This window comes from Talpa europaea (assembly GCF_964194135.1).
Source record: "Talpa europaea genome assembly, chromosome: 3".
NCBI classification, from domain to species: Eukaryota; Metazoa; Chordata; class Mammalia; order Eulipotyphla; family Talpidae; genus Talpa; species Talpa europaea.
This window is the reverse complement of record NC_140069.1, coordinates 35696460-35723968: the sequence shown is the minus strand read 5'-3', so window position 1 is coordinate 35723968 and position 27509 is coordinate 35696460. Positions and strand designations below refer to the sequence as shown.

Sequence of the window (27509 nt, the reverse complement as noted above, 5' to 3'; positions counted from 1 at the left end):
TTTCTTAAAAGATTTCTGGCAGTTTAAGGGCATAATCTGCTACTTTATATTTATATTGTACATAGTGCTAAGTATAGTTTACTCATAATGAAAGTTTAATATTTATTTGTTTTATGTATGAGTAAGCAAATGAACCTGGTATTAGAGTTACCCCACAAATCTGTTTTAAGCATTTACCTGTTCTCATTGTTCCTGTCCTCAGTTCCAGTGTATAATTTTTAAGCATTAATATCCTTGCAACTATTATCATCTAGTCATTTAAACCTTTAACAATTTAGATGTTTTAATATTCAGGACATATTGGAAAATTTTCACATGGCATGCAACCATAAAGTTGAATGTAATATTGTAATCAAATCTGATCTTTTGAATACAATACAGACTTGTTTGCTTAGTTCACACACCAATTATTCTAATATCAATAGATTTATAAACTTACTCAGACATTGCATCTTTCCCTTTCCTAGAAAAGTACATTAATAATAACCTGGGTGTAGCACTTTTTTCTGTGATTGAGTTATGGAAGTTATTTTGATCTCTAAATTATCTGTGGAATATATAAGGTATGTTTTATCCCTACTTTATATGTGATGAAACTGAAGGATAAAGAAATTGCATAATTCATGAGATCAAAAGTTATCTAATGAGTCAAGCTTAATAAATTTTATGAACATAATAATTTTGTGTTTTTCATTATTTTAAAACATTTCGCATTTTCTGTTTTTAGTGAAAGAAATGATGTCTTAAGAGAAGCTGAAATTTTACACAAAGCTAGATTTAGTTACATTCTTCCAATTTTGGGAATTTGCAATGAGCCTGAATTTCTGGGAATAGTTACTGAATACATGCCAAATGGATCATTAAATGAACTCCTACACAGAGTAAGTATATATATTCAGTGGCTGTAATTCTGTTGTATAAACTATATATGTTTTGGTTTTACATGCAGTTAGATTATTTGGGTATATATAGATGAATCATAGTAAGAATAGTGAGAAACAAATGCAGTAGCAAAGTTTCACTATTTATGGCTTCTGTTGTGTTGTTAAAAATACTGTGGAGTCAGGCCCAGTATTCTAAGGGACCTAAGATTATTTTGCTTAGGTTACTGTTCCTGAATTATCCACATTTATATACACAGGAAGGCCTAGGAAGAAAAAGAGAAATTGTACACCATACAAATCAGAGTTAGTTGAGTCAGATTTTATTTTATATAAAAACAATTTAGGATTTAAATTAAATGCTAATAAAATCAGTTCAAAAAGTTCTGAATTAATAGGCCAAATAAATCTTTGAGTATTAAAAAAATTAGCTTCTCTGTTGGTAGACAATGGCATAAGCCTTTTACCTTTTTTTTTTTAATTATTTATACAAGCACTGGGTACAGTCAGAAGTGCAGGAGGGTGAGAGAATTCACCAGAGCCAGAGCAGGGAGCAGAGCAGGCAGAGGGACCGAAGCACACTGCTGAGGGGAGCAGCGGGCATTAGGAGAGGTCTGCGCGCCATGTGGGACCCTCCTCCGGTGGCCGGGGAGCAGCCAGGGATCGAACCGATGCTGCAGAGGCTGAGGGCAGCTTCACAACCCAGCGCTCAACCTCTGCGCCACCAGGGAGGCCCTACCTTTTGTTTTTATTTTGTTTTGTTTTTTTCAATGTATTTGTTACTCAGGCTCTGATTGAGAATCCCATCAGTAAACACATTTTGGGATTCTCTTTCTCAAAATACATGTATTCATCTATTGTTGTCTACTTGAGTTTACATTATTAATATTATATCCAATATAGGTTCTCTTGAGTAGTTTATATTACTCAGTCTATTTTTTTTTAAGAGTTGGCTTATTTAAAACTGGTAATAGAATCTATAAAATTCTATTGTTGGACACTCCTAAATTCTGATACATTACAAAAGGAAGAATGGGCCCCACTGTCTACCTGTCATGAAGTGACTTCCTCTTTGTTTCAAGATATGTCACATTGTACAATATTTGTCATGACCATCTGAAACAAGGATAAAGTAACCAGTGTCACAGCATAAGATTTCATCTGAGACTGTACCCCAGCATCCATACATTTGATCTTCAGCACCATGGAAATGGTGGCAAAAAGTGAAAGGGGGGAATTGTTAGGGTGAAAGGATGTCCTGAGCTATTTCCATACAGGCTTTGTGGATGTCACCCCCCACTCCATCAAAACACTGGGAACTACAAATCCCAGGATCCCCAAAGGGAAGTTGCAAGGACCTAAGGGAAGAGTTAATCAGCCATTTTCTCTGTTTGTAAATAAAAACCAGCCATATTAGTGGGGTTGGGCACACTTGGCTCGTGTTCTTGGCCAGGCAGATTTGGTCTCGGTGGGTCATTTGGGATTCCAGGTCTGCAGAACTGGTAGGACACATTTAAGAATTTATCTTCCTCTTTTTTCCGAGTTGCACATTTCCTCTTTCCCCTTCCCTTGTAAATAAACTTTCTGTTAACCTTTAAAAAATAATAATAATAAAAAAAATAAAAAATAAAAAAAGATTTTGTGTGACCATTGCAGCTATCAAAATACAAATATTAGGGCCTCCCTGGTGGCTCAGGGGTTAAGATGCAACCTGTGAAGCAATCCGCAGCCACTGCAGCACGAGTTCAATTCCCAGCCAGCCAGGGAGAAACCCACATGGTGGGACAGACCTCTCTTGTCTTGCCTGCTGCTCCCCTCAGCAGTGTACTTCGGTCCATCTGCCTGTTCTGTTCCCTGCTCTATCTCTGGTGAATCCTCTCGCCCCCATCTCTGGCCTGTACCCCAATTCGTGTATAACAATAAATAAATCTTTAAAAAAATACAAATATCACTGAAGCACATTTTTTATTATTGAAAAATGAATATTTAAGGTGAAATTCTTATGTTTTTTTCCAGTACCCCTACACCCCAAAAGATACTTTGGCACCCAAATTTGGAGCCCACCAAAAATTTTATCATGTTTCAAGGGGATTGCTAGATTTTGGAAGGAATCATAAAATCTACAATAAGCCCTTCCTTTTCTTCCTCTTTATGTTAAAAGCCTCCAAAACAATACTATACTGCAGAAAGTTCTCATTACTCCTTTAAACTACATAATTTTCAGGAAAAGTAACCACTTTACAAATTAAAAGATTCAGTTACTAAAGTGGAAGGATGTGTATATATACAAGAGGAAGTAATGTTCAACTTTAGTGTATTTTGTGTTTCTTTTGTTTTTCTGTATGTCATTATTAGGCTAGGATTTATCTTAAAGCACTTCCCCCAACCTCACAAAAGATTGTTGAAAAGTGACCCAGTAGCAGAAAGCATTCTGAAGATCAATTATGAGGCTTCTGTAGAAACATACTTTTCCATTTCATTGTTAAAAATGTTCTTGGAAAAAATAAATATAAAATAAAAATGTTCTTGGGAACAAGGTGCCTCATGTATTATTGAATCTTTCCAAAGTATCTAATGTATCTAATTTTTCTGAGTATAGTCATTCTGGAAAGCTGCATTAACTTCATATTCAGAAAACATTTAAGAAAATTCAGATAAACATCATTTGTAAATACAAATAAATAAAATGATTATGGTTTAAATGTATCCATATGATATATGCTTTAAAAATGAAAATGATCGTTGTTTCCTTCACAAAAACAAGGTTCCAAAAGGCTAATTTTTCAAACTAGAGTGCAAATTAATTATTTGGCTGAAAGTATAAGACAGTAATGCTTAATCTATAAATATATTATGGTCATAATTTTAATTGATGCAGTGATTATTATAAATTAGGTTTTATATTATTAGGAAAATTAAAATATAAGTTTTGAATGAATGGATAGATACATAATAGAAACTGTTTGTGTTTGTATGGTAGTATGTACACTTTATATCATATAAGTTGTAGAATAGGGAGATGGGTGTGAGTATAAGTGTATGTGTCTAAGTATCATTCAGATAAAAACTAATTGAAAACTGGGTCAACAAAAGAAAGAAGTCCCAAGAACATGTAGTTGCATTAACTATATAAACTAAAAGTAAATAGCAATACTATAAAGTTATCACTATTTTTTCTAAAAAGTAAGAAATAAGATGGAGATTAATGTGAAATTGATACATGTAATAAAAATGAGCATATGTTCTAACCTTTATGTAATATTTCCTCTTAGAAGTTTAATTTTCTAATCAGAAATTTAGCCACTAATTTTTGATTTATTTCTTTCCATATATATGAAGAAAACTGAATATCCTGAAGTTCCTTGGCCTTTGAGATTTCGCATCCTGCATGAAATTGCACTGGGTGTAAATTACCTGCACAATATGAATCCTCCTCTACTTCATCATGACTTGAAGACTCAGAACATTTTATTAGATAATGAATTTCATGTTAAGGTAATATTGTAAAAGTTTACTGCATCTTTAAAAACAGTTTAGTTCGTTCCACCACCTGAAAAATTTAATATATCTCCTTTTCCAGAGGCCCTGACTTTTATAATCAGTGTCTCTTCTTCCTTAATCATTCTTAAACCAAAGATATTGATAGAATTACCGTACAAAATGCAGTCATTATGTTTTTAATTGAAATTTTATTTTGAAATTGGTATAGGTGCACAAGAAGTTACAAGAACAATGCAAAGAGTTCCAGTTTCCACGAGTGGTTATATTGCACATAATTAAATAGTGCAATTTCAAGACCAAGAATTTGACATTAATGCAGTGCCTGTATGAAATTCTGTATCACATTAACACATTTAAATTTGTGTAACTACCACAGAAATCAAGATACAGCACTAATTGACAGAAAGATTGCTTATGATTCTCCGTTTAATCATAACAAACTCCTTTCTCCACTATTCTAGACCTCTGAAAATAACTAATTTGTTTTCCATCTCTGTAATTTTGTCATTACAGAGATGTCATTTCCACATGATAGCCCTTCTGATATTTGAAGATAGCTATACTCCAACTCCTCACTGACACCTGTTTTGTCCTCCCTGCTAAGCATGCTTAGTTCCTTCAGCCAGTTTCCTTATTAGATGGATTTTAATTCCAGGTGCTTTTGTTTATATATCTTTCTTTAAATCTCTGTTAAATTTTGATCCTCAGAACTGAAAAAAAAATACTTTTTGATATGTTTTAATGAGTGTAGAATATGATTTCCCTGGTCTTAAATACTCATTTCTTTAATATTTCTTTAATAATTCATCACTTTAGGGGGGGAGACAATGCTATATCACATTCAAATTAGGCTTAGTTTCAACAAAAAGCCCTGTTTTTTCGTGTATTGTTGCTTCAGCCACATTTCCTTAATGTACTTTCAGAGTACTTTCTGGAGATGAGCAGATTTTATCATGTTAGATTTGGAGTGATCACTTCAGTCTCTTTAGACCTTTTTGAACATTATATTTGTAGTTCAGGGGTTGAGCTTTCTCTCTCAGCTTTGTATCATCCTTGAATTAAATTAACCAGATTTTTGTATCTTCACGTCGTAACTTTTAACCAGTACACAGCTCAAATCATAACTGTAGAGCATGATGCCAAAACCTTCCTTCAGGTCATTATGAATCCTTTTCTTATCACCACTGTTGGGGAATAGTAAATCTTTCAATTTGTTACGATTACTCCTAAAAGAGCTATTATACATGGGACTCCCCGGTGGCTCAGCAGTTGAGCACTGGGTTGTGAAGCTGCCCGCAGCCTCGGCAGCGCCGGTTCGATCCCCGGCTGCTCCCCGGCCACCAGAGGAGGGTCCCGCATGGCGCATAGACCTCTCCTAATGCCCGCTGCTCCCCTCAGCAGTGTACTTCGGTCCTTCTGCCCACTCTGCTCCCCACCCTGGCTCTGGTGAATTCTCTCACCTTCACGCGCTTCTGACTGTACCCAGTGCTTGTATAAATAATAAATAAATAAATCTTAAAAAAATAAAAAAGAGCTATTATACAACCCATGTTTCTTTCTTTTTGTCCATAAGACTATTATGAAATAGTCTTCTCATATATCATCATGCAGACTCCTTCACCTCCTTCAGCCTCATTATCAAGTTTGGCTTTTCCTGACCATTCATCCAGTTCCTCTCTATTCTTGTATTTTGGTATATGCTTCCCCACAGAATTTTTCACTGATATAAGATTTTTAATAAATATTTATTGACTATCTTCCCCAGTTAGTAAGCAAGCTCTGTGAAGACAAAAATTTCAGTCTGTTTTATTAACTATGACATGCTCAGCCCATGCCAATGAAGCATTCAGTAACTACTTGTTGAAGGAACAAATGAATGCATTCCAGGTCTCTCATATATACACTAAATACACCTGCTAACTTAATGGTCGTGTGGATTTATTATTCAAGTATTTCAGACTGCTTTTTAATATAAACTTTTTACATTTGCTCTTTCATGGTAGTAATACTGTCAAGAAAAGAAATGAAGTCAGTTTTTATTCTGTAAGTAATTATGGAGCAACTATGGAATGATGGGCATTGTGCCAGTCACTTGGGGTAAATCCATGAGATCTGAAATTGACCATTTGTCTAATGTAATTTGGTTTTCATGAATTTTTGCTGACTTTTTCATTATTCATAAAGTATTCCTTTCATAAATTTTCTAAGTTTTTTAAAACAGATTTAAAATCATCTCCTACCAACACATTGATTTGCAAAATCAGTGTTTCTTTTACCTTCTTAAAAATCAGAGTGACATTTTCTTTTCTCGTATCCTATAAACTTTCCATTCTGTCTCACAAAGAACACTAAAAACATTATGGAGGTATTTTCAAATATTCCCAATAACCTGAAATATATATACATATTTATAAAATATATATCTTACATATATATTATATAAGATAATGTGAAACTTACACTTTATAAACTTTTCAACCTCCGTGGATTTTATTTTCTTTATAACATTTTCTCTGGTTTCATATCTAAGTCAACTCTTGGATATTTTTTGGAGAAAAATTTTAAATTCAATATTTTCCCTTTCAGATTGCAGATTTTGGTTTATCAAAATGGCGTATGATGTCCCTCTCACAATCACGAAATAGTAAATCTGCACCAGAAGGAGGGACAATTATCTACATGCCACCTGAAAACTATGAACCTGGGCAAAAATCAAGAGCCAGTGTCAAACATGATATATATAGGTAAAGTATGTTCCTTTTGCTCAGAGTTAATGTTATCTAAAAAATAAGATTAGGGACCTCCCTGGTGGCACAAGGGGTTAAGTCTCAGTACTATGATGCAATCTGCAGCCACCGAGGCATGAGTTAGATCCCTGGCCAGCCAGAGGGCTAGCCCACATGACATAGCAGACCTTACCTATCTCACCTGCTGCTCCCCTCAGCAGTGTATTTTAGCAGATTTGCCTTTTCTGCTCCCCACTCTGCCTCTGGTGAATTCTCTCACCCTCCCACACATCTGGTCTACACCCTAGCTCTTGTATGCATAAATAAATTAATCTTTAAAAAAATAAAAAATAATCAGTCAGAATTTTGAAGCTACATTTTAAAGCATGATTTTATTTCTTCACTCATAAGTATGGTGAAAATAAATTGGGAACCACAGTGGTTAATATTTTTCAAATTAGAAATGCCTTATTTGAAGCCACTTTTATAAATCCTTAAAAAAAGGTAAGTCATATGTTACTGTTCTGTAAAATTATAATACTCAGGGTTTTTATCATATATTACTTTGATGGGGAGAGGGAAATTATATGTGGTTAACATTTATCCACTAACAAAGAAGATAATTTCTTAAATGAGGAAAAAAGGTCACTCAAATAGGACTACATTAGACAATTTTTTTAATTTGTCTTTATTTTGTGTGAATAATAAATCATGTAACTAGAGGGCATAGCTTATATAGATATTTAGGAATGATTATCACAAGTCATCTTTGTGACTTCAAGTTTTTATTATAATAATTACCTTTTTTCAAATTGGTATTAATTTCCTTTCAAAACAAAACTGTACATGAATATTTATCATCTTGGCTATACTTCTTTTTTGAACATTTTAGTACCTTACCACTTTAAGAAATTACATTACTATTACTATAGTCAGCCTTTAAATTTCATGCTACTTTAGTTTATTATACATTTTTAGTTTATAATGTACTAAGTATATATTTTTATATTAAACAGCTATGCAGTTATCACATGGGAAGTTTTGTCCAGAAAACAGCCTTTTGAAGGTAAGTATACTTTGACTTTCTTAGTCTAGGTAATATCATTTGGTTGGCCACACTCAGAATTGTGTAAGGTTCATTTTATTTTAAATCTGCCTACCATTCATTTTGTGGGAAATATGGTATAAAAACATTATAATTTACCACTTGTGAATCCACTGTATTGTGGAAAGTATACTGGATTAAGGATCAGAAAAATACATTTTCTAATTCTTGTTCTGATAGCATTTAGCCATATGAGAAATTCACTAAATCTCCTGTATCCTCATTTTTTTCATCTGAAAAATGAAAATTTTGAATTTCTGTTTCTAAGATTCATTTTAGCTATAAAACTCTTTATTTTATTTATTTGTTTGTTTGTTTGTTTATTTATTTATTTGCACAAGAACCAGGGTACAGGCGGATTCGTGGGAGGGTGAGAAGATTCACCAGAGACAGAGGGGGGAACAGAACAGGCAGACTGACTGAAATATACTGCTGAGGGGAGCAGCAGGCAAGACAGGAAAGGTCTGCCTCGCCATGTGGGACCCTCGCCGGCTGGCCAGGATCAAACCAGCACTGCAGAGGCTGCAGACAGCTTCACAGTGCTGCACTCAACCGCCTGCGCCACCAGGGGAGGCCCGATTCTAGCTATAGAACTCTTTATATGAAAATTTAATTAGTGGTCCTTCTGTAAAGAACCAGTAAACATTAAGAAATAATTTAAACTTTCTCGTAATAGTTCTTAATTTTGAGGTTTGTATAGGTCACCTTGCTATAAACAATCTCAAAATCTCAGTAGTTTAAAATAAACTTTGATTTATCATTCACATTAGGGGATTATCTGAAGTAGCTCTTTTTTATTTTCTGCTCAGCCCTGAGGTCTGTTTTACTCTTCTCTACCTGTGTTTCATTGGCCAAATCAAATTATATGACCAAGTGCAAAAAATAAAAATCTTTCTCCCACAGGAAGGAGGTAGACAAGTCTGGTAATGACTGGGATATATGTATTCCTTTGACAGAAAATGGGGTAATTTAATGAATTACTCCCATATTTTAAGATTCTCTCATTTTCACTTTGAGTAATATATATTTTTTTAAGATTTTATTTATGCATGTAAGAGCTGGGGTACTGGCCAGAGATGCAGGGGGTGAGAGGATTCACCAGAGACAGAGTGAACAGAACAGGCAGATTGACCAAAGTACACTGCTGAGGGGAGCAGTGGGAGAGCCAGGAAAGGTCTGCTGCACCATGTGGTTTGCTCCCTGGCTGGCCGTGGATCAAACTCATGCTGCAGAGGTTGCAGATTGCTTCATAGTGCAGTACTTAACTACTTGTGCCACCAGGGAAGCCCTGAATAATATATTTCTAATGAATGAAATATATTTGTTTCTACAGAAGTCACCAACCCTTTGCAGATTATGTATAGTGTATCACAAGGACATCGACCTGACACTAATGAAGAAAGTTTGCCATTTGATATACCTCATCGAGCACTTATGATCTCTTTAATACAAAGTGGATGGGCACAAAATCCAGATGAAAGACCATCTTTCTTAAGTGAGTGTAGAGTATTAACCTGAACCTTTTAAGTTGTGAAAGTAACAAATATACTGTGAATTAAAGATTTCTTGAATAATTATGGAAGTTAGATGACAAAATCAGTGTTTTGTTTTTAATTCTCTTTTCTTTTGCTATTCATAGCATTTATAAAGGGGTAACTATTTCTAGAGCAGAATTGAGAATTCCTAACAGAAAAATTATTTGATAGAAGTTATCTTTCCACTCACATTAAAAAAGAATTTATTGACCACCTACCACGTGGTTCGTACTGAGATGAGCATGAGTAACAGAGTAATGAACAAGGTTAATCTAAGTTGCTAAATTCCTGGAGTTCACATTCTACTTTGAAAAGGCAGGGGAAAACCACATAAATAAACAAGTCATAAATTGTGAAAGTCCTATAGGGAAATAAGCCCAATAAAAGAGTAGCTAGGGGAGGGGCAGAAAGCCTTTTAGATAGAAGTTAAAAATTTGAACTGAAATTTGAAGCTTGGGAAGAAGGCAGCCATTCAACAGCTAAAGGAAGAGTATTTCAAGCAGAGAAAACAGCAAGGAAAAGGCCCTAAGACTAGAAGAGAAAACTTTAGTATTTGCAAGGAACAAAAAAGAAAGGTGTGTATAGCTGGAAAACAGTGAGCAAGGAAGGGAATAATATGAGAAAAGATTAGTGGGGGGAGAAGAGGCTATTGCCATCATTAAAATGTTACATATTCCAAGTACAATGGAAAACCATTAAAGTATTTTGTAGGAAGATGACATGATTTCATTTAAGTTTATAAGAAACCAATGCTGTTGCATGGAAAATAATTGGAGAAGGGAAGAATAGAAGCAAAAAGAGCAGCTAGGAGACTCTTGCAGGAATTTCCTAATTAAGGTGGTAATCCTGAAAGAAAAATTTGATAGAATTAAGATTTGTTTCAGAAGTAAAATGAATCATCACCTAAATGTAAATGTAGAAGAGAATCTTCAACACCTTGGGCAAGGCAAAGAATTCTTAGATATTACATAATAGCAAGATCCATTTTGAAAAAACTAATAATTGGACTTAAATAAAATTTAAATTTTTGCATTTTAAGAGTCCATTAAAAAGATTGAAAAGACTAGATGCAAACTGAGAATCTTCATTCCACTAAAAAAACAATGAAATAGATTTTCCAATAAAAACTGTCCAGTGCTCACCATTTTTACATTTAAAAAGAGTAAAAGTTGCTAAAATAATGGATTCACATATTATCTTCTATTTCCCAGAGCCGTGAACCTGGGGGCCATATACCCTTTGTCCCAGGGCCATCTCCTCTCCACTCTCTAAAAATTGTAGCGCCCTAAAAAATGTAGCCATTGGGCAATACTTGTTTATGAATTTCCTGATTTTTTTCCTTATTGTTCATTGATGACTTTGGTTTTTGGCTTACTTTTTCACCCTGCATTAATCATGTTGTTCAGTACTTGTGGGGAACATTCTTCAGATCTCTGAAGTTCTCTCTCTTTGCACGTCCCCTTTTCTCTGGTACTCTGTCCCTATGAACCTATCTGCCTTAGTTTACCAAGACTCTCAGCCCCATCTCTTCAACTCTGAATGTCTACCAAGCTCTATTTCACTTCCTTCTCTTTGTGCTTTAATTAGAAACTTTCTCAGGTAGTAATCCAGGAAATCTTAAGGTTCATCTCATTTGTTTCCCATATGTTAGAGATCAATGTTCTTTGTTGTCTGATATCTACTGTCTTAAAAACATTCACTGTTTCATTTACTTTGTCAGGCTTTTTAGTTGCTTAAATCAGGAAGATAAACCATTTCCAACTACTCCATTTTGTTTTTTTTTTTTTTTTTAAATTTTTTTATTTATTTATACAAGTACTGGGTACAGTCAGAAGCGTGGGAGGGTGAGAGAATTCACAGAGCCAGAGCGGGGAGCAGAGCAGGCAGAAGGACCAAAGTACACTGCTGAGGGGAGCAGCGGGAGGCAGGAGAGGTCTGCGCACCACGTGGGACCCTCCTCAAGTGGCCAGGGAGCAGCCGGGGATTGAACCGGCGCTGCAGAGGCTGGGGGCAGCTTTGCAATCCAGCGCTCAACCGCTGTGCCACCGGGGAGGCCCCCAACTACTCCATTTTGATCTGAAGTGGAAGTCACTAGTTTCTGTAAATTAATGGCCAAAATCAGGCACTAAACACTACTTAGCAATTCCGTTATGCTTCTCAAATACATCTGCTATTCCATTATCATAGATCAGCTGTCCTTAAAGTATAAGAGTGTACGAAGCTTGGGGTGCAGGTGGGAGCATGAGGGTTGGTCTCTGGCACTCTTATAAGGAGTTCACAAAATCAAAGCTGTTTTCAAAATAATAAATACTAGGAATTATTTTCCCATTTTTACTCTTCTCTCATAAGTGTATAATGGATTTTTCCAGAGGTGTGATTATATCATTATTCCAATAGTTAACACTTGTGTTCTCATATATTCTTCTGTTCTAAATTTTTCTGTTTTAATTTCTAATTTAGTAAGTATCAGTAGATATGACTCATATATACAAACCTTCTTTGGGGTAGTCAACAATTTTGAAGAGTCCTGACATATAAAAGTCTGAGAATTACTCCCATAGATTATCATCTTTGCTGAAAACAACACTCAAGTTCTATTCTTCATGTTTCCAAAATGAGGTTGAAATTCCCACTTCAATTCCCAAGAAGGAAAATATACAGTAGGTAGAATATTTCAGCTTCTGTATTTTCCTCAGTCACTCCTCCTCAGACTTACCTCATTTATTAATTTTGGAGAAAAACTGAACATGCTTATGTGGGTTCGTTTTAGTTTTCTCCTTCTTTTAGAAGTCAGCCTGTCTAAAGGATGCACATATTTTCTGCTCCCTCATGTGAAAGCACGGTGAGACTTGTGGCTTAGTGAGTAACGCTGTCAACTGCAGGGGTAAAGTATTACCAAGCCTATAGGCTACAGATCTAAAGGTACTTTCTCCAAATAGCATTATCAGTAATAAAGGTGATATTTTGATCACCTTCTATCTATAGTCTATGACTTTTGTTACAGATTTTGAACTCAGAAAGAAAAGAGGAGTGACACACATACCTTAGTCTCTCTTCTTAAGCCTTCTTCACTCTGTGTTCCATCTTTCCTATGAATTGATGATCTGTTCCACACTACATTGAGAAAATAGAAACCATGAGAGAGAATTCCCTCATAATTCCACTAGCATATCTATCTACTTAGTTGTACTGATTATCCATCTTTCATGCATTAGCTCTTTTGCAATGGAGAAAAGTAGTCTATAAACTTATACAAATATGAGTAGGACCAGTTGTGCTCTCAGTACCATTTCCTCCCTCTTTCCAGAATTCTATTCCTTATATACTTTCTCATCGCCTACTTTGCCAGTCTCTCCATGTCTACTGGACCATAGGACTGCCATTCAGATATATTCCATTATTGTCTCTTATTTTTATATGGGAAAAAAATCTTATACTATATCATCCTTCAGCTACCACCTCATTTTTCTGCTCCCATTCAGAACTATTTTGTAGTACTTGTCCATACTTGTCCTCTACTTCTTTCCATCTAATTCATTTTTTCCATCTAATTTCATTTTTAAACATATTTATATCAATGTCCTTTTTTCATCTCTCCACTAAAATTACATTTGTTCAAGTTACCAATAATCCAGCGATGATGATATTGGAAAATCCTGCTAATCTTAACTTGGCCTTTTGGCACATTAGTTTTAACTTAAAAATTTCCTTTGGTGGGTTCTACGACATGAGAGACTACACTCTACTGTCCTCTTTTCCTCAATGTTTTTGTCTTCCTCTGCTCAATTTCTAAGGGTTGGAATATCTCAGAGTTTGCACATGGGTTCCTTTACTTTTTGCTATCTATACTCCCTTCTGGGTGATCCAGTTCAAATCATGACTTTATATACCATCTATTTGTTAATGATGCTCAGTTTTGTATCTGTAGCCCTACCCTCTCCCTTGAGCAACAAGTTCACTTATTATTGGAGTAGTAGCCACTGTGATGGTATTAGCTATTATGAATAATGCTGCTATGACTGCCAAATTGCTAGTGTTAGTGTGAACATGCTTAAGTAACTACCTATGAGTAGAATTGCTGGGTTGTATGTTAAATTAACCTTTTATTTTTAAGAAACTGTCAAATTGTTTTCTAAAGTGGATGTATTATGATGTGGATTTTTCCACAACACTTGTAATTCTTTTATTTATAGCCATTTGAGTGAATATGGAGTAATACTTCTTACATTTAATTTGCATTTCCAAATGGCTACTGACATTAAATATGTTTTTATGTTTTTAGCCACTTGCATATCTCCCTTAGTGAAATTCAATCTTTTGCCCATTTTTTAATTATCTTATTTTTAACTTGTCAAAGCTCTTTATATATTTTAGATGTAAGTCTTTTAGCAAATGCATGATATGCAGAAATATTCTCTCAGGTTGTCTTTTTATTTTTCTTAATAGCATATTTTGAAGTACAAAATTTTCCAATATTTTTGAAGTCCAATTATCAGTTTTATTATGGATCCTGTTTTTGATGTCATATCTAAGAATTCTTTGCCTAACCCAAGGTCATGAAGATTTTCTCCTATATTTACATTTAGGTGCATGGTCCATTTCAAGTTAGTTCTATGTATGGAGTGAGGTAAGCGACTAAATTTATCTTTTTCCATGTGGCTATCCAACTGTCCTAGTACCATGTGTTGACAAGATTACCCTTTCACCCACTGAATTTTTTTTATTTGTGCATACAAGAACTGCTGTATAGGCGAGAAGTGCGGGGTTGGGGTGTGTGGAGGTGAGAGGATTCATCAGAGATAGAATGGGGAGCAGAACAGGCAGATCTACTGAAATACACTGCTGAGGGTAGAGCAGCGGGCGAGTCAGGAGAGGTCCTCTGCACCATATGGTTTAGCTCCCTGGCCAAGAGATCAAACTCATGCTGCAGTGGCTGGCAATAGCTTGATAGTGCTGGGACTTTAACCCCTAAGTTACCAGGGAGACCCCTCACCTACTGAATTTCCTTAGCAACTTTGTCCAAAAGCAGTTGGCATTAATTGTAAGGGTTTATTTTTGGAATCCCAATTTGATTCTGTTGATCTATATGTCTGTTCATTTATAGTTATAATAAAGGCTCTCAAAACTGTTGAATGTAATCATAATGGGTATTGACTCAGAGCCCTATCAGTTAATTGTTATGTTTTTCAATTTAATAATTAGAAACTATTCAAAATCATTTTTTTTCTTACTTAGAATGTTTAATAGAACTTGAGCCAGTTCTGAGAACATTTGAAGAGATAACTTTTCATGAAGCTGTCATTCAACTAAAGAAAACAAAGGTAAATTACTGAATGAAATGCTAGAAATTAAAACTTTAAATAACATCATTTATTGGGCTTTTTGTTTAATGTAATTTAGTTTTTATCTATATTCTTTACACAGATATAGGCTACAGTATGGGTGCAGGAGAATTTATCAGAGACTATGAATACTAACTTTCCTTTGTCACAGAAGAGTTTTTCCCATTTCATTCATATTATTATCTCTAGATTTTCAGAGATCCATACAGCAAATATAAATTTAAAAGATGTAATGAATGCCAGTTGTGTATAATTAATACTCTAAATCTCTAGAATTTTTTAAATCCACATTTCTCTGAAGTCTTAATATATTGGTTTGACACCTTAGGCGATATTTGGCATCCGTGCAATTATTCTCAATCAATTGCTTACTGATATCCTGAAACATTATCATAGCCTTTAGCAAACAATCTGATTAGAGTATTCTCACTTATCTGCCCACAGTGGCCTGAAAACCCTCTTTGATTCTAATGAAAGGAAAAGTGTTTAAATGTCTCCACTGAAAAGGAAAGCACATTTTTCAGGAAGATTTTAACCCACGTGCTGTCTCTGATATTGTTTTTCATAGCCAACAGATTCTTTCCCAAATTAGTGACAATAGTTATATTGTCACTATATAACTCAGTTATGTCTAATAAGGTATACCTTACAACACAGGTGCTCCATGCTGAATGTATTCCATCTGTACCATGTCATCATTTAGATTGGACCCCAGTTCTCACAGACTATCCTAAATTACTTTTTTGCTTAAAGCACAGGACTAACAGAAATTCCTGCACTTTCCCTCCACTTCTGGTTGCTTCAATTCTATAGTTATCAATAGATTTTTAGGTTTGATTTGGTTCTATCTGACCCTTTTTTTGTTTGTTTGTTACTTTATATTCCAAATACAAGCGGTGTTTGTCTTTCTCCTTTTCACTTATTTTACTTAGCATAATATCCTCCAGTCCCATTCATGTTGTCACATATGGCAAATGTTTATCTTTTTTGGTAGCTGAATTACATTCCATTGTGTAGATATACATCTTCCTAATCTGCTCATCTGTCTTTGGGCACTTAGGTTGTGTCCATACATTGGCTCTTATAAACAGTGCTGCATTGAACATAGGAATGTACATACCCATCTGAATTAGTGTTTTTGCATTTCTTTGATACATACATAGGAATAGAATTGCTGAATCATCTAGTAGATCCATCTTCTATTTTCTGAAATCTCCAAACTGTTTTCCATATGAGCTGGATAAGTCTACATTCCCACCAATCGTATGCCAGGGTTGCTTTTTCTCCACTTCTTGACAACACTTACTTGGATATGAGCCATTTTCACAGGTGTGTGGTACGATGCATAAATCTTAAGACACTATCAATAATATCAATCCACTAACTGTTAAGGGTGAAAACGGCTTTGAATACCAAGTGCCTATTACAGTTGCTAGGAAGTACCTGTGTTTTTTGTACCTTCCAATCAATTCTAATAGTTCCTCTAGGACATTGCCGAGAATTAGTTATTACTCTATGAGTCAGTGTATTATAAGGCATTTCCCCCAGTCTTCTGCCATAAGCAGCTATAAAGTCAGGCAGGATATTAGACAACATTTTCTGTATTTTAGAAAAGTCCTTAAATGCAGTACAGGACATAATGTATTGTGATCATCATTAGAAATAGTATAGATAATAATACCATGCATTGGAATAGCACTTCAGACTTAAAATGGCTTCTACATATTACTCCAAAGTACACATTTGGACAGGTGACAAGTCCATATGATATGCTAGATACTCCCCCTCCCCAATAATGGTAAATGAATTATTGGGCAGAGAATGGAGGGACAGCTAGTTCCACCTTGTGTCACTGGACAAAATGCTTGATTGCCACTGACTCATCAGGTTGAGAATCCACAAGAACCCAAACCTGATCAGGAAAACCCAATCTCTTTCCTATTGCGGCTTTTCTTTTCATCCAGCTGGAAGTGTTCATCCTATTAGCCAAAGTTTTCTTTTTTTTTTTAACTTCAACTTTGTTTCTAAAAGGCACAGATGTTTTTATTTCCATTCATTTCCTTGACCATCAGGAAATAACAAACTGCAAAATAAGAGCCAGCTCAGGCTAACACACTGGCAGAGTCAAGAAACAATTATGTGCTTGCAATTGCCAAATAACTCTAGTTCTCAAAACAAACAAACCCACGATAGTCACAAATACTAACCACATTCAACTGATAACCAGCATGTAGAAGTCACAGAGAGCATAGCCTATCTTCTGCCTTCTCTTAGCACAAAGGAAAAGCAGAGGAAGTTTCTATATGTGACAGCCAAATGTTTTGATTCCAGGTGATAAAGCCTGACTGAGTGGTTTATCACTCAGGTATTTATTTCTGTGTTTAGAAAATAAATTTTTTACCAAGAAGCTACTCTCTGCAAGATCTCAAGACTCTCTTGATGCATTTTTTAGCTATAATTAGCATATTATTTATTAGTACAACTTATTGATTCAATATCTGTATAGATTGTGAAATGATCACCACAGTAAGTCTAGTTAACATCTGGTACCGTATACATAGTTACATTTTTTTTCTTGCGATGTGGACTACTAAATTTTTTTTTTTAACTTGATGGATTATTGGTTTATTAAAAGCAGGTAAGATAAAGGCTACAGATTAACATCCAGATGGAAGGCATGCATAGGGTAAGGTTTGGGGAAAGGGTGTAGAGCCTCCATGCTCTCTCTTCAAGTGCTTCACTTTTTCCAAATCCCTATCCTTTTGGGTTTTTGTGGAGACGTCATTGCATAGTTGTGATTGAATAGATTACTGACCACTGATTCATAGATTCAAACTGCAGCCCCACTCTCCTCCCAGAGGTTGGGAGTGTGGGGAGTCCTTCCACTACTGAAAGTTCCAACTTTTCTAGTCACATGATTGGCTTCCATAACAACCAGCCTCCATCCTTGTTACCTATGGGCATTCAAAAAGTTACACCACTCATAAAACAAAAGACATCTTTATAGCTCTCATCACTTTGGAAATTTCAGTGGTTTTAGAAGCTCTGTGCCAGGCCCAGATACATAATTTTTTATTGTAAGTCAACAATATTATAGCTACACAATTACAGATTATTTCTTGGAGGTGCATACATATTTTCAAATTAATGTTTTGTTTTCTTCAATGAATGGCCACAATTGGAATTTCTGAATATTTCTAGGTCATATAGTAGCTCTATTTTTAATTTTTTGTAAAACCACCATATTGTTTTTGTTAGTGGTTATACCAGTTTACATTTTTCACCAACAGTACACAGGGTTCCCTTTTCTACTGCCTCACTTGTTATTTGTCTTTCTGATTATAGCCATTCTAACAATTTATGAGGTGATATCTCATTGCAATTTTCATATGCATTTCCCAGATTATTAGTGGTGTTGAGCATCTTTTCATGTATTTGCTCATCATCTATATGTCTTCTTTGGGGGAAAAAAAAGTCTCTTCAGATCCTTTGCCCATTTTTAACCAGACTGTTTTTGTTGTTTAGTTGTAGGAGTTCTTTATAATATTTTGGATATTAATCCTTTATCAAATAGATGATTTACAGATATTTTCTGTACATTTGAAAAAAAATTTTGGTAGGTTGCCTTTTCATTTTGTTGATAGTTTTCCCTGCTTTGCAGAAACTTTTTAGTTTCCTGTAGTTGGTTTCTGTTGCCTCTGCTTTTGGAGTCAGATCCAAAAATTCATCACCAAGACAAATGTTAAGATGCTTACCACTTACATTTTGTACTAGGAGTTTTATGGTTTCAGATCTTGATTTCATTGTCAGTTAATTCCATTGTCAAGTCTTTATTCCACTGTCAGTTAATTTTTGTGTCTGGTATAAGATGATAGGGTAGTTTCACACTTTTGCATGTGGCTGACAAGTTTTTCTAACACCTTTTATTGAAGAGACTGTTCTTTCCCTATTATATATTCTTGGCTCTTTTGTTGTTAATTAATTAATTAGCCATATTTGTACATAGGGTTATTTCTAGATTCTCTATTCTGTTCCACTGAATTGATTTATGGGTCCTTTTTATGCCAGACGATACTGACATTGCTATTGTGGCTTGCCTAATCTGTTGACACAACCTTTGATTCAAAAGGGAAGTTGCATGAAGGAAACCACTACCCTTAGTCAAACTAAAACTTGACAGTGGCAATATATTAGTACATGAGTTTTTTAGGAACTATGTTTTGATTCTTTTGATAACTTTTCACTGACTTTCACCCTTTTATTTTCAGTCTTTTCCAGAGCAATCCAATTTCTCCACTTCTTAATAGAAAAAAATTTTCTTTTTGCTTTATCTTTCAATGCAAATGCCCTTTTCTCTCCTCACAACTTTCTCTTCTTCTGCCAAGCAAAGGGGGATAGGAAGTTCTGTTTTCTTGGTTATGAAGTAGAAGAGAAACATTATAGTTCCTTTTTTTGTTCCCAACAACTTAAACATTAGAAACTATATTTAAAATTGCTTTTTTTAAGAAGAAAATTTGGCTTGTAATATAAAGTAATTTAAAATGTATTTCAAAAACTTTATAAAACATTTACTAATAACATTACTTCTTTTGGTGTTTTTGAGTTGCTGTATTGTTTTCACTTTGAGTTGTGAGCTGTTTTCCTTTCCTTTTCTTTTTTTAATCTTTATATCAATTCTGTAAAACTGGTAGAGCAGGAATATTATCTGCATTTTATAGATGAGATAACTGAGATATAGAGTAAGTTTAGTCACACAAAACCCTACAAAGCTAGATTACAGCAGGGCTAAAAGTAGAATACAAATTTAATAGGATTTTTGATAAAGAAATTTCTGAAACGTTGATCACTGTTTAGGGTGACTTGTTTTATTTGAGTTTCCTACATTTTTCTCAGCTCTTTGAGCCAGCTTCTATAATTCATGTATTTATAGATAACAATTCCTGTATCTTGAGGTAGTAGAAACTGAACCAATTTTTTTTTCCTTAACATTCCACTTCATTCCTTGGAATCCACTCACTGGTTCATAAATAGTTTGAATTAGAATAACTGATCAGTTATAAGAAATTATGCTCTTCAAGGATATTGCGTTATCAGAAATATTTGGTAAGTATAAAAAGCACAGAAAAACTGCATATAATAAAAATAGATCCAAAGACCAGTTTTATAGCTTCACATAAAAGTGTATTTAACAAATGTTCATTGTATAGGTACATTATGTCTGTATATATTGAGATGAATATTTCTTTTTTGTTTTTCTTCTTTTCTTCTTTTTGTTTTTTTGTTTTGTTTTGTTTTTGTTTAGAGAAAGAAAAAAGTTTATTGAGGAGAAAAGGGATAGAAATAAAGTAGGATTCCCAGGCCCGTGGCACCAGGCCAGGGAGGGGCAAGGAAGTTTGAGATGAATATTTCTTCTTACTGGAATTCCCTTTCCTTGCAATGTAGTAGACATTCGTAAGTATAAAAAAGGGAGGGGCAAGTGAGAAACCCACCAGTAAAGCAGTTAGCATTGATTTGGGGAAGAGAAGCAGACTAAATTTGTTTTCAAATCTCTCAGTAGTGATGTTAACTAATCCAAGCCTGGTTTGTAGAGACAGGAGTAAATTAATGACTTTAATACAAAAGTTAACATTTAAATAAATCATCTGCAAACGTCTACCATTTCTTGAATTCTTATTAAGTCTCAGGGCATTTTTGCATGTATTACTTTTAATCATCCTTACAATTACCCTGCAAAAGGTAGTATTCTTATCTCTAGCTTATAGGTCAATAAACTGAGATTAAGTCTCATATCCAAGATCAAACAGTTAGGTATCTGGGATTCTAAATCAGATCTAATTGACTGCTTAGGACATACTGCCTCCTTTACTTAGTTACCCTCATTTTCTTTTATCTATAAAATTTAAATAATTATATTACTTATAAAGCTCAGTGCCTAAAGTACAGTAAATGCTTAATACTTATGGATAAACAAACACAAACTGAAATTTATTATGTACCTAGCTTGCACCAGAAACTTTATATTCATTATCTTAATCTCTGCAACAGTTCTGCATGTGGGTGTTATTCCATTTTTATATATGAAGCCTTAAAAGATCAATAACTTGCTCAATGTAATCAGTTACTATGAGGCCTGTGTCTCTAAAATTTTTTGCCCTATTTTATACTGTATCTATCTTTTTTAATAAATTATTTTATTTTATATAATTCTTACATCATTTTTCATTTTTGCATAATGTCTGCATCTTCATTTTGGTTATATTCCCCATACATTTCCCACCCCCTTTTTCTGACCCTAATCCCTCTTCTCCTCTCCTCTCCCCCCACTGTAGTGTATCTCTGGTCTATAGTTGCTTGTTGATTTTGATTTTTACTTTATTGCAATTAGTCTTTTTCCTGGTCTCTTATTTAGGTTTGCTAAATTCCTGCTATGAGTGAGACCATCCGGTATTTTTCTTTTTTTTTCTGCCTTATTTCGCTGAGCATGATCCCTTCCAGCTCCATCCACGTTGCTGCAAATTGCATGAGTTTATCTTTTTTGATTGCTGAGTAATATTCCATTGTGTATATATACCACATCTTCTTGATCCAGTCATCTATTTTTGGGCATTTGGGTTGTTTCGAAAGCTTAGCTATTGTAAATAGTGCTGCTATAAACATAGGAGTGCAGGTGCCCTTTGGAATTAATGTTTCTGTGTCCTTTGGGTAAATACCTAGGAGTAGAGTTGCTGGATCATATGGAAGCTCTATCTTTAGAAGGTTAAGAAATCTCTACACAGCTTTCCATAGTGGTTGGACCAGTTTGCATTCCCACCAACAGTGCAGGAGAGTTCCTTTTTCTCCATATCCTCACCAACATTTGTTGTTGCTAGTTTTTTTAATATGTGCCATTCTCACTGGTGTAAGATGGTAGAGATACCTTGTAGTTTTGATTTGTATTTCCCTGATTACTAGTGATGTTGAACACTTTTTCATATGCCTGTTGGCCATTTGCATTTCCTCTTTTGAGAAGTTTCTTTTGAGCTTTCCTGTCCATTTTTTGAAGGGATTATTTTCTTTGTTTTTTTTGAGTCTCATCCGCTCTTTGTAGATTTTTGTGATCGGTCCTTTATCATTAGTGTTGTGTGCAAAAATTTTCTCCCAGTCAGTGGGGCTTCTCTTTGTTTTGATTATTGTCTCTTTTGCTGTGCAGAACTCTTTAATTTGATGTAGTCCCAGCTGTTTATCATTGCCTTCACTATCACTGCTTTGGGCGATGTGTCTGTAAAGATGTCTTTGAGGTGCATGTCATATAATGTTTCGCCTATACTGTATCTATCTTTAAGTTTATTTATTATATCCTCAACTGATTTAGGTTTTCTTTCCATTGATTTTGTATAAACATATAAAATATGTTAAGTGAATTGTTGGTATAATTTCCTAATGACCTCCAAATTAAAGTACATTTATATATTCATTCTAGTTACAGAGTGCTTCAAGTACTATTCACTTATGTGAGAAGAAAATGGAATTATCTCTGAACATATCTGTAAATCATGGTCCACAGGAGGTAAAAAAAATTGTTGATAAACTCAAAATATAAAAAGGATGGGAAAATTATTCAGTCTAACTTCTTCTTTTATGAATGGGAAATTAAAGGCAGGAGATATTTAAGCACTTGTTAGCCAGCCAGTGGCAATCTTCAACTTGAAATCCAGCTTTCTTTACTCTCAGTTCATTGTTCAACTCATCAAATCATAGTACTTGCCTCGTTTTGGTATTAATTTTTGTACATGTTATTGTTTTATATGATGAATGTCATTATAGGGAAGTACATAGGCAAATCATTGATTACAGTTCTGCCACTATATTTATGCCTTCTTATCCAAATGTAAAATAACTATAATACCTTCCTTGTCCTTATCTCCTACAATGGTTAATAAACTCATTATGGGGCCTCCCTGGTGGCGCGAGGAAAAAGGAACTCTCCTGCACTGTTGGTGGGAGTAATGATTATTACGAATAGTTTTTCCATATTTCTACAAAATCTCAGAGACTATTTTCAGTGAATAAGAAACTTGAAACCTGCAACCTATGAAACTATCTGTAGTCACTGCAGCACGAGTTCACTCCCCGGCTAGGGAGCTACCCGCATGGAGCATTATATCTCTTGTGACTTGCCCACTGCTCCCCTCAGCAGTGTATTTCAGTCAATCCACCTGTTCTGTTCCCCACTCTGTCTCTGGTGAATCTTCTCACCCCCTATACCTCTGGCCTGTTACTCTAGTTCTTGTATGCATAAATAAATAAATTTAGAAAAAAGAAAATAAAATCATTGTGGCCATCCAAAAAGGCATAAAACCTAATTTCCCAATGATCATACAATAAAGGATATCATTATTTGGGGTATGCTGCTAATTTTCACAAAGCATTCAGATACTTGAATTATCTTTTCCCTTTCCTGCCTAGAAAAAGCACTGCCATTTTATGTGCTATAAAATGTGAGAAAAATGAATGACTATAAAATGTGGCTGTAAATCATGTGACTATACAATTTGTGACTACTCAAAAGGAAAGATTTTTTTTTTAAGATTTATTTATTTATTTATACAAGCACTGGGTACAGTCAGAAGCGCGTGAAGGTGAGAGAATTCACCAGAGCCAGAGCGGGGAGCAGAGCAGGCAGAAGGACCGAAGTACACTGTTGAGGGGAGCAGCGGGCGGCAGGAGAGGTCTGCGGGCCATGTGGGACCCTCCTCCCGTGGCCGGGGAGCAGCCGGGGATCCAACTGGCGCCGCAGAGGCTGCGGGCAGCTTCGCAACTCAGAGCTCAACCACTGCGCCACCGGGGAGGCCCAGGAAAGATTTCTTTTAGTAGCAGTCATTCAGACTTCATATTAATAATTTCTTGTAAGAATATATGATGTTAATTTTACAGACTCAGAAAGTATTAAAACTTTCCAAATGAACCTTAAGACACAGTGCCTCGTTTTTGAAGTCATGAAACTACTAAAATGTATTAATACCTCCAAAATGAACCTTACAGCACAATACATAGTTTTTGAATCACTTTTATGTGTTGGATCTTAGAGCCCATATATTACATTTTTAAATAGATTACAGATGCTGTAAAAAAAGAACCTGAGAGTCAGATAGTTTAAATGCCTTGTCAATGATTCACAATTACATGACAGTGCTAGGAAAACCAAACTCTATATTAGTTTGTCTGTGGTTTTCCATCCCTCTGTGTTGAAAGAAATTGAGGCATTGAGACTAGCAATAGGTATTTGCTCTAAATCAATAAGAAACCAGAGTTGCAGGTTTCAAGTGTCTTATTCACTGAAAATAGTCTCTGAGATTTTGTAGAAAATATGGAAAAATTATTTATAATAATCATTGCTCATTTTGAATTGATAAAGAAATTGGGGGGTGCGTGTGTGTCGAATTTCATAAGGTATAATTTGTTGTAGTATTGAATATTTATAATAAGCCAAAACAAGAATTTTTTAGAAATTAAAGCTGTATATAATTTTTTAAATATTTCATAATCCTAAATGGTTTCCCTCTATTTACTTTAGGAATCATGTGGAACCTCTCAGCACTATAAAAGTAGTGTCTCTTCTGGAACCTCAAGGTCCCTGTCAGTGCCTCAAGACGATGGTTTTTTATCTAGTATGTACATTTTTTTAGTCAATACTACTTGTAATTTTTCTGTTTTCTTTCAAGATCATATTCTTGGCAAGAAATCATGGTTTATATGGAATACATCTTTCACTTGCATTCATAACTCATTTTTAAAAAGCGACAGTCTAAAGATAGGATAATACTACTGAGATGTTCAAAAAATATATTTAAGTATTAGAGACATTGTGTTAGACACCATAGAAAGATACTAAAAAATATCTTCTAAGAAAGGAGAAATGTTTCTAAGTAACGAGTATGACACAGAAAGTGATGGAAGAGATGTGGTCTAGAGCTAATACAGAGTAGTGACAGAGTACTATGTTTTACAAAGTACTTTCACAACAACCTTGTGAGGGAGTTATTCCTCATTTTACAGATTTTTAAGATCAAGACTTCTGGATTACATAGTTAGTAATGGCACATCCAAGACTGAAAGCCAAGCCTTTTGATAATTTTATGTCACTCCACTGTATCATGTTATCATCATGAAGAAATTATTTCTGGCTGAAGGTTGGACCTATAGTTACAAAGGATGGGAATTCCAGGCAAAGGAACAACATAGAGGCCAGAAGCCAGAGAACAGTGAGTAGTTGGCCTTAATAGGCAAAGAGGGTTTTAAAAAAAAAAAAAAAGGAGGTAAAGATCACTAGGGTGGAATTATTATAAATTCTAACACTAAGCTAAGTTATTTGGACTTTTATACTTGAATAGAGAGCAACTTTTGTAAGTTTTTGAAAAAGGGTGCCACATGGTAAAAATTTTTCCCTTAGAAAGATTCATCCTGATTGGAATATATAGGATATTTCAGAAGGAAAAGTAGACTTACAGTGGGGATGCCAGTTGGATTATTGGTCTATTACTATAGCAAAGATAAGAGATTACAAGAAAGGAACAGTGGTGTCAGAGATGTTACATAGGACACACTGATAAGACTACAACTTTTCTCTTGCAGGAAGAAAGAGAAAAAGATAAAGTTAAACAATTTGTTAAACCTGGTAAACAGGAAAAAGCATTGGTGCTACTAACAGAAATAAGAGTTGAAACAGGTCTAGGAGTTAAAATGAATAAGTGTCTCATGTTTTTGTATATGAGATACTTAGCAACATATATGAGGGTGATAGTGAGTGAACTGTTGAAAATGTAGGACTAGGTTCAATGAAAACAAAAGTTTAATTACATGGATTTATTTACAAAGAGATGTGGCAGTTGAGGCCATGAAGTTGATTAGGATTGCCAAAGAGTATAGAAACACACATGCCATCGATGAGTTTGGAAGACATATTTAAAGTACAGTAGGAGCCAAGAAGACACAGAAGTAAAATTCTGTGATTTTTAATTTACAAAGACAAACACAAATATGGTGAAAGTATTCAGTATAAACCTTTGTTCTAAAAAATAGTATTTACTTGCTGAATTGGGTTTATGATCTTACTTGAAAAACAGTGAAAAATTAAAGACATTGAATATTACTCTCTGTATGCTCCAAATGATAACATTTTAGCAAATAGAGATATCTAAGAATATCTTACAGTTAATGAAGATGTTATGTTTTATAGGAAAAATGCAAGACTATTCTGTGCTGCATCAATGTCCAGTAAATCACAGCTGTGATAGTAACGTTTATACAACTCAGAGGGTGACATTCTGTGATCACAAGACTAGTGTACCCTCTACAGCAACAATAAATTCACTCTCAGCTGAGGGAAATTCAGGTAAATATTTCTTGTGATACACTTTTTAAATTATGTCATTTACTTGACACAACAATATGTTCAATACATGTGCCATACAATTACAGTTTTATCTGCCTTTATTTCATCAATATGAAAAATATGTATCATCAGTAGGAAAGCACTTCTAATCTCAAGGATATGAGCACTGGCATGTAATAAAGGCCCAAATGATGTTCCATGAACATCCAGCTAGGGAGGAAGTACTTACATTTTTCTAAAGATCTGAGAAGAAAATAATGTGATTTTTGCCCCATAATTTATAACAGATAAAAAGACAGTCCTTTTTCTAAGACGGAAAGGGAGGAATATTTGAATGGCTCCTGAAAGTTAATAATCTACCCCAAATACTGGTATACCGCATTGGTGTAATTATATGAAAATCATAATTACATGAAAATCAAAATCTTACTATTGCTTTTCTTACGTAATTTTACTCATAGCTATATATCTTCTCACCTTTTTAATTGTCTTCCCTTATTTAACTACAGAGCGATTACAGCCTGGTATAGCCCAACAGTGGATCCAGAGTAAAAGGGAAGACATTGTGAACCAGATGACTGAAGCCTGCCTTAACCAATCGCTAGATGCCCTGCTGTCTAGGGACTTGATCATGAAGGAGGACTATGAACTCATTAGTACCAAACCAACAAGGACCTCAAAAGTCAGACAATTACTGGACATCACTGACATCCAAGGAGAAGAATTTGCCAAAATTATAGTACAAAAGTTGAAAGATAATAGGCAAATGGGTCTTCAGCCTTACCCAGAAACACTTTTAGTTTCTCAATTACCATCTTTAAATTTATTTCAAAATAAAAGTGTATAGGTGACTCTTTTTCAAGAAGTAAAGTCAGTTTTATAAAGGAGTTTTTTATATTTCTGATATTTTGATCAAATTGTTTTTATAAAACCCATATGAGTATTAGAAGCTTTAATGAAGTTTCTTCTTCAGGTAAATATTAGTCTCCTTTCATAACATTACAGTATTCTTTAATATAAGTAGAAAGTTTTCATTTTCTTACATAGT

The 27509-nt window shown here is 34.6% G+C and overlaps 1 protein-coding gene across 1 annotated transcript in view; it reads left to right on the top strand.

Annotated features, from left to right (window-relative positions):
• Positions 1-27308, top strand: part of RIPK2 (receptor interacting serine/threonine kinase 2) — a gene marked incomplete at its 3' end in the record, with an annotated part of 31981 nt that extends 4673 nt beyond the window's left edge. The window contains exons 2-11 of the mRNA XM_084230542.1: positions 728-881; positions 4221-4376; positions 6969-7126; positions 8125-8174; positions 9547-9708; positions 14984-15069; positions 22550-22636; positions 24644-24737; positions 26306-26461; positions 26971-27308. Of these exons, the coding sequence (XP_084086668.1) occupies positions 728-881; positions 4221-4376; positions 6969-7126; positions 8125-8174; positions 9547-9708; positions 14984-15069; positions 22550-22636; positions 24644-24737; positions 26306-26461; positions 26971-27308 (1441 nt within the window). The remainder of the gene's footprint in view (positions 1-727; positions 882-4220; positions 4377-6968; positions 7127-8124; positions 8175-9546; positions 9709-14983; positions 15070-22549; positions 22637-24643; positions 24738-26305; positions 26462-26970) is intronic.
• Between the last annotated feature and the right edge of the window lie 201 nt (positions 27309-27509).